The sequence below is a fragment of the Opisthorchis viverrini genome (genome assembly GCF_000715545.1).
Source record: "Opisthorchis viverrini unplaced genomic scaffold opera_v5_209, whole genome shotgun sequence".
Classification (NCBI taxonomy): domain Eukaryota; kingdom Metazoa; phylum Platyhelminthes; class Trematoda; order Opisthorchiida; family Opisthorchiidae; genus Opisthorchis; species Opisthorchis viverrini.
The window spans coordinates 483,128-491,646 of NW_008751867.1; the positions used below are offsets into that span (position 1 = coordinate 483,128).

At 43.7% G+C, this 8,519-nt stretch overlaps 1 protein-coding gene across 1 annotated transcript; it reads left to right on the forward strand.

Moving 5' to 3' along the window:
* Window positions 1-1,647: 1,647 nt before the first annotated feature.
* Window positions 1,648-7,394, forward strand: T265_08293 (hypothetical protein; the record flags this gene model as incomplete). Its single annotated transcript, XM_009174049.1, has 2 exons — window positions 1,648-1,728; window positions 7,245-7,394. The coding sequence occupies 2 exons, from the start codon at window positions 1,648-1,650 to the stop codon at window positions 7,392-7,394; spliced, it is 231 nt and encodes a 76-aa protein (XP_009172313.1).
* Between the last annotated feature and the right edge of the window lie 1,125 nt (window positions 7,395-8,519).

Here is an 8,519-nt window from a genome sequence, read left to right on the forward strand (position 1 = left end):
CAATTGTCGAACACCTGAAGACGTCTCAGTTCCGCTGCTCGAATAGGCCAAGTCTCACAGCCATACAACAAAACAGCCCGTACTGTAGCTTAATACACAATTAAGCAAGCTGAGGAATACAGTGTTCATACTGCGCCCTCAGTCAAACTCTCCGCTTCCCATGATTGGAAAAAGGCCTGCGGAAGCAATGAAACTCCTGCTTAAGACCCCTGACTTACTTCACAAATATCACTTGATACGGGACTCATACCGTATCTGCCTATCCTGAGTAGATTGAGAGAATTCAGGTGATAGAGATTTCATGTGTGGTATTCACTGCTGGTGAAAGGAAGGTGGTCTTCACTGCGGAGTCATTTATTAGAAAATGCCAACTGAAAAGTTACAGACTATTGGACTGGGAAGCAAAACTCTCATATGCAGCTTGTTTACAAAACTGAATATCCATCTTTACCTTAAAAGCTCCTTCCTGAAATTTCCCGGATATTCAATGACTGTTACTCAATTGCAAGCAAATGCTACAGAGCGACTCCACAAATTCCGTAATAGATCTCACTTTTCAAGAAGAAAACATACTACTTGCATGCCTCCCTCATCAGTAGTATCACCGTTGCCTTAACTCAAGCGATTTGAACGTTCAGTCTATTAATTCATTTCACCAGCACATGTCACCTGTTGCTTTTACAAACCATCGGTGAAAATCTAAGTCCAGTGTATAACTTACGTGAAATAAGGCCTGTTTCCTTTTTATTTGCTTCAATATCTGCTACTAATACTCACGTAGCCAAACGGCTTGAGACGAATCCCTTCTTTTGAAACCTAAATACAGAATTCTGCACCATCCCCCCACATACTGTCTGACTGGCCGTACCGAACTTCTAGGTCAGAGAGTCTCAGTTAAACGGTCCCACGCTAGTCATGTGACTAATAGTTCCGCTCAGATAGTTTATCGATCCGAGCGGACATTGCATCTGCCTGGTCGATGTGGCCCTAGTTTAAGCGTTACACGCACGCAACGGAAACACTGTAGAATAATCCACCCGTTAACCAAAGCTCAGCCTCCGGGATGGGACAAAGCACTACAAACAGTCAAAAAATCAAGGATTTACTGAATGAAGCATGGAAACTGATTTGAGAACAGTAGAAGAAACACAACTCGAAAGACTGAGCAGTGGAGTAATCAATATCTCAGTTTATTGTTGCCAGGGTAAGTGATAGTGCGATTTTACGAAAAGCCAACGCCGTAAGTCACACCGCTAATCTGAGAGAGTAGTGGCTTTTGCTTCGTAGTCAAAACATAAACCAGGTTTTGTGATATCTCTTAGAATATCCAGTGTACAAATATGCATCTACACATTTGTATACTTATATAACTCCGAAATGAAATGAACAATGAGTAACTGAGCACTGATCAATACGTCATTCAGATATTCGGTAGGTTACGGCAGAACACCGATTCGTTTTTACCCTCGGAAACGGCACCGATGAAACAGTATTGTGTCCTTATAGTCATGTATTTTTGAAGAACATGGTCACAAACATACAAAGTGAATGCAAGCGACGAATGCCGAAGGGTAACAGGAGAATATGAGAGAAAAGATAGAAACGTCTCATTCGAATTCATGCCACCAACAGTTCCAGTCAGAGGAGATGAATCCCAACGTGTGGGAAAATTTTGATATGAAACAACCGAAGAAAGGACAAACAATGGTGAATGCTCTTCAAGGCGCGGTAGGCGCTAGTACAGTCAAGACTCGCACATCAGGCGCTGAGTGTTCATGCACCAAACTCTCCGGTTGGCCACAGTTTCGACTCCTTCTGGATAGAGCTTTGCAAATTTGCTCTTGGTTACCTGGTGCTACCAACCAATTCCTAGAATCAAACTTACGATCGCCAATAGGACGACCCTATACAGACAACTTACCAAGATTTATGCACCTTTCAAAATCTGTTCTCCATAGGTTGACACACAAGTTTTGTGCGTCTGAGGGGGAATACAAAACTGGAACGAATTTTAAGAGTTTCAACTCTGGGTTTGAATTTCCTGAAAAGCCAAGAAGCTCTGTACTCTTGTGTGACACCTCGACAGATTGATCACAAAAGATGCCCCGATGATCTGGACTTTTGGTCATCCAAATTAAAACTTGTACATTCATACTTTAACGCCGTATGATATTCTAGTCACCCAGAGTGTACATAAACCATTCATCTTTAGGTCATTGAGGACCTAGTGCAGTTCCGTTGCACCAGTTCAAATTTGGAGGCTTTGACACGTATGCTTCAATGGACCGTTCCATCCGGGGTTTAATCAAGACGCCCTGCTGAGCCTTTCCAAACGAGATTATTTAGCAAGGCACCTAACAGACACTGCGCAGATAGAAATTCAACTGTTAGCCTTACCGAGCACACTGATTGGATTTGTTGATACTACTAACAGTGAAATGAAGAAACCTTTTGCTACGGAGATGTTGATACGAGCACATCTGGCATCATGCGTGATCCAGCATGCACCAAACTCTCCGGTTGGCCACAGTTTCCACTCCTTCTGGATAGAGCTTTGCAAATTTGCTCTTGGTTACCTGGTGTTACCAACCAATTCCTAGAATCAAACTTACGATCGCCAATAGGACGACCCTATACAGACAACTTACCAAGATTTATGCACCTTTCAAAATATTTACGAGAAAACATACTACTCTCACGCCTCTATAAGTAGTACTCACCGTTACACCGCTGAAAATAAAAAGATAAAACATAAAAAGTAACCCTTCATCTGTAACATGATTTCCGTACCCGGCTGCCTAGCTGCCGTGCTATCTGAAAAAAGCATGAAGGTCAGGATACTGCCTGGTTGCCCCGAACCTAGACAGGATCAGCCAAGATGCAGGAGTCGGGTTGGAACCATGGACCCTGTAGTCAATAAATTCGTGCTCTAACCACTGAGCCATCTCGCACAACAGTAATAAACCGTACCGAACAAACCCGACTGAATCTACAGCTTCAGAGGAGCGATTCAAATTCGTCAAGTATGTCACATGAGACGGTGTCACCCAAACATAGGTCAACCCACCACTCGGAGAGTACCCAACAGTATTTTCATCATCTCGGGCCTTCTGGAACCCACCACTGGTTGGGTACCACCATATGATGGCTTTTTTGAGAAGCTACGACATTTTTGTGTGAATGATGAGACAAGGTGCGTTGTCGTGATCTCTTACATTGTCTCTACTTTGCTAGTGAGTAAAGCCAACAGTACTTACGTGGTGGACGTCTTTCAGGACTGCTTAGATCTCTCAAAAAACCCCATATGTTCAAGACGAAATGTAAGATTGCACTTTCATCATCCATATTAATAATTTTGCTTATTTGAGACTTTCCTCATTAAACAACCTACTTCCTCACATGTCCCCTGTCACGTCTTGGTTTTCACATAGCAACTAGTCACGGATATTATCGGCGAACTTCTACCTCAATGACTTAGTGAACACAGGTGTTCAGAAATTAGTATTCGTCACGTACTTTATCATTTCACCGCTTCCAACGTTTCACATTATACCTATAGGATCCAAATGAACACCAGTGGTGTAGTTTGTTGTGAAAAACAGGCGGCTTGGGTGTCATAAGTTTGATTTGGACTTTGAATATCGAACATCTCAAAGTACATCAATTGGTTTCCTTAGGTATGCTTACGCTTTAGCTTGAACTTTTTCGGTGCTTTTAGGCGATTAGCATCAGACTGATTTTTTTACAACTAAGTGTCCCCCTGTCCATTCTTGGTCGACCTGTGGGCGAAAAGGTAGGATCACAGTGCGTAAAAAGCACCATCAACCGTGAAAATTGTCTCAACATGGATGTACCAGTGTGGCAGTACGAATTCGAGAATGAATGTATCGATAACCATGCACTTTTGCAGCCTTATATGGACTAATAAGTGCTGAAAAGCGCGTTCATCAAAATTCCCCTGTATTGGACACCCTGACCTCGAGTCAACCGTTGCCCACGTAACACGCCCAAGTATGGCGTCGTCGGCAGAAAGCATGTGGTCGCCTGCACAGACCAACCAATCGGGTGAAGGCCAGCCGTAGGCGGAAGCTCGACACCTGATTGGCTAATACGACTTCCGTGGTGGCGTGGTATGCATGCGCGTGAACAATGCGCTCACCTCTGCGCCACTCAGTGGTGCAGAGCAATTCGTCAGCCACGGTGGCAGGCAATTTGGATATAACCTAGTTTTAGCGATCGAAGCTTAGGAATAAAAACGTACATCTAAATACGCTAATATTGGATATCGATCCAAACAGACGGCGGATTGTCAGCATCCAGGCGTGTAATACAAACGAGGGAATCGCTCCGTACTCTGTAGGTGTAAAATCATCAAGCTGTTTGGCAAATCGAAACGGCGTGATCGCCGTAAGACGGTAAGTTGCACCAACGTATTGAATGTCATTAAATTGTATGTTGCATATTCATTCTAAAGTAGAGATCATTTAAACCTGGTATTTTGCTGAGAGTAGTGTGTTTGTCCTAGTTGTCCGTATGCTAGGTTTGAAAAAAATGAGCTTACTACTGAAATCCAGACCGGTGGTTTCGATACTATCCCAGGAAATTGTTCCGGCAGCTAGTGAATTAAAAACAATTTAGGACCATCCAGTTCACACAAAACCAATTGCGCATCCGTTGTATATTCATAATATTGTCATTTTTTGCATACAACGTAGGACACCTGATAAACACTTATGTTAGTTTATTCGTACTATCCACTCGATTGGGCTTTGGGCCCATGAACTGTAGGAGTGGACTCGAGAACGCAACTTACTCCGGTTAAGTAGAACAGTCATCTTTTGAACAATGGGTGATTGATCGGTCCCACGATTACTTCTTATCTACAAGGAATATCGTCTCAATTATAAATAAGGGTTTAAAAATACACCACCTACAATGGCGTTATAAATGACAACCACTTTTAAGCATACTACTGATATTTTGTAAGTACTAGCCGGATGGATCACTTGACTGACTGCATGCGTACATCCTGGATTGTTTTGAGTGAAAACTGGAACAAACCGCTTGCGATTAGACGTAGTATAGGTCAAACACAGATACATTTTCCAACAAACTTTTGTGCCTTTGACAAGAACAACTGCAAACTATCGATTAGATAATATGATATTTGAAACAATCTAGACCAAATGGGAAACAGTTGTTCTCCTGTCCTAACATACTGATATCTAAATACCACAGATGCACCAGTCATCTGATTTCATGCTACACCAGTTCATCCCAGTGAACGGTGGTTTCCAAGAGTTTCCTTTGGCATGCGTGTTGGGAACATCACTCCAGTCTAAGATACGTAAATGAGGTCAAGGTCATGCCCTGGCAACTGCAGTAATTTAGCAGCCATAACCTGAAAGGTTTGTTNNNGAATCGCGTGCTGTCAGCAGAAAGTTGGACCTGCCCCATGTAAATCGTTTGCCGCAGTAGATCAGAAGCCACTGAACATAAAATCTGGGCTGGTTCAGAACGTCCTCCTTTTTTATGCATTTGAGCGTCAAGGTCGTTTTGGTTTCGCTTCTTGAATAGTGGGATTTTGTCTGTCCGATCGCGTCTATACACAACTGATAGATTGACCGCACGATAGGGACCCGGTTGCTGAGGTTTTCGAACCTTTTGGTTCTTATAGAAAGGCACGTAAACTACTTTCGAGGGGTTGCCACATTTTTACCGCGACCTGGGGAACTGTGGGCTCACCTGTCCCACTTGAAGGTCAGGGGTTTGAGCCTGATCTACGCCAATGCAGGTAGATTTCGATGACTCGTCAACCAGTACGTCTCGTTGTCTGAGTTCGCACCGTAGCAGTGTGTTTTAACATCAGGGGAGTGGGAGCATTTTCAAAACTGGGATTAACACGCTTGGGTTTAGCCAACGTAGTTTCTATGCCCGTCAGCTGAGTCCCAGACCTGGGGACTGCGCTTTATGCCTTTCAAATTTTTTGGCCGAGTCGGCTATCCCGGCAACCGCTTCTCATTCGCCTCCTAGTCACCCTTGTGCGAGCCGCTATTTGTAACCAGGCCACTTGGATCAATAACACAGGAGCACGAACGGATCGGCCCAACTTCCCGGAGTAAAATAACCCTTGCTTGGATAAGAGATTCTGTCAGGATGAATAGATTGTTTGTAAACAACTGGGAATGTGAACTTGGTGCATACTATTGTCAAGCTGAGGCCTTTCAAAAGGTTTTTAAACATCACAATCATCTTTAGGAAGAACCAGAAAACGGTGACGTCAGAAGCGTGTAATCGACCGATGTTTACCCTGAAACTGTTAAGGATTTTCTGAAAGGAAAGGCTACTTCTCGATTGCCTAACTTCTCAAGGGTGCACTCTCTGATTTTATTGTGGAAGACATTGAGTACTTTGTTCCGAAATATGTTACTACATCAGTAACAATCCTTCAGCTGTAGTACGATTTCAGTGAGTGGCTGTCATGCCACCTGAAAGAAGCATGAGGGTGAGAATACTGCTAGGTTTTCCAAGCCTAAACAGAAACAATCAAGATACCGGGGTTGGGTTCGAACTTAACCTAACCCTAGCCACAAAGCAAGAAGGTTAAGCGCCACATTGACCCTGGAAATATCATAGTCCGAATGAATACAAACTGTGTGGCACTCAATATTAGTGGAGGAAACCGGTCCCTGCTTGAATCCTCGGTACAACTCTACCTTCGATCTGAAGCTCCACGGCTAGACCGCCTTCGTAGAAACGCGGATAGGTTAATCTAATTTCGTAACAGTGGTGACACATCATCACACTCAGAACTTTCATTTCCATGACGGAAAACGCTACTCATAAGGTTGCTGAAAACTCTTCGAGGGCCCACGATCGGCTCATTACGTAGACGCAGTCCCGAGTTTCCGTCAACCTTGCGTGTAGCGTGTTTCGTCGAGAAAATATACTGCAATATCGTGAGCGTGAGGTGGTGTTTGTGCAGTACGTTCAGTTGAATAACAAAGTGGGCTAGAAATTCAGTTTGGATTCACATGCGTCTCCTGTTCACACAAACTGATTTGCAAATCAGTGTATTTCACCAAGGCATTTTCGATTCGTTTTCCTTACTACTCTGATACGGTATTTTCACAAACCATCTTGGATTTTGGACGAAAAAAAGCGAACTTAAAACCGGCAAAGAATATGTGTAACGTAATGTACATTTGATTTGGCCTAACCGTGCATGTTGCGAAATGGCTTAGTGGTTAGCGCGGGAATTTACTGGCCGGAAGGTCCGTGGTTCGAATCCGACCTCTGCTCATCGACTTCCTCTGTGTGGGCTTTGGCAACCTGGCAGTATCCAAGCCCTCGTGCTTCATTCTAGCGACTTGACAGCTGAACGACTAAAATAGCATGTTTTAACGAGAAATCGACGGCTTGTTACACCAAGAAGTCAACAAGGGAAGAAAACAAGTAGTAAAAATGACTGCTTGCTACTTCGAAGCGATTATCACGAAGTTCCCAAACAAGTAGGACTGAACACAATACATAGTCGTGGTTTGCGAACTGGTTGCAAAATATCACGGGCAGATTCACATAGATTAGTAGTTTCGAATCCCATGAACATCATCTTCACGTCAATAGGTTACACACTTCCAGATTAGCCTTTCCTAGCGCTAACAGAAGGTCCGAAAAGGAATGTGGTTCGTTCGACTGTTGGCATTTATCAACTTCCGTCGTTTAGACCGATATATCTCTTCTCCCTTCTTGACCAAGCCCCGGAATGTGATCCTCAGCGTACTAACCATCGATCGCTCAACAATACCGATTGCAATCAATCGGTACCATTATTTTGTCAGATCAATAAAACGAAAAACGAATAAAGTGGCCAGCCTGGTGTCTCCACTAGCTATGATACTAACCAGCTTGTACGAGCTATGAGATCTCATTATTGGTATATGTAGAAATTTGCGGCTTTCAACCGAATTATCCAGAGATGAAGAGATCCAATTGAGGATACAGAGTGTCGTAATTTGCGGCTTTCAACCGAATTATCCAGAAATGAAAAGATCCAAATGAAGAGATCTCAAAAGTGGCAATTACTACACATGATATCCACGCAGTGCCTCTATAGTGTGCCCAATTGTGTCTTATTCCGCTGAATGGGAAAAAAACTGTGATCGTCTACACCACCCATTGGTTCCATAAAGGGCATTCCTTCAACCAGATCGACTTTGGTACAGAGTGTGTTCTCACTAGAGGTTCGTCCCAAAGAGGAGGACATAGTCTTTATGTAGTATCAGGCTCTGGATTTGTAAACCAAGTGTTGAAATTCCGTCTTATCAGATCTTTTCCTCATCCGGGACAAGTTGTTCTACTTGTGAGCACCCTTTTGGTGCCCAGCTGCCATGCCACCCGAAGGTTGCACGCGGGCTGGGATACTGCCAGGTTGCCCAAGCCTAGACAGGGGAAGTCGGGTTCGAACCATGGACGTTCCGGTCAGTAAATTCGCGCTCCACCCACTTGAGCCATCTTGC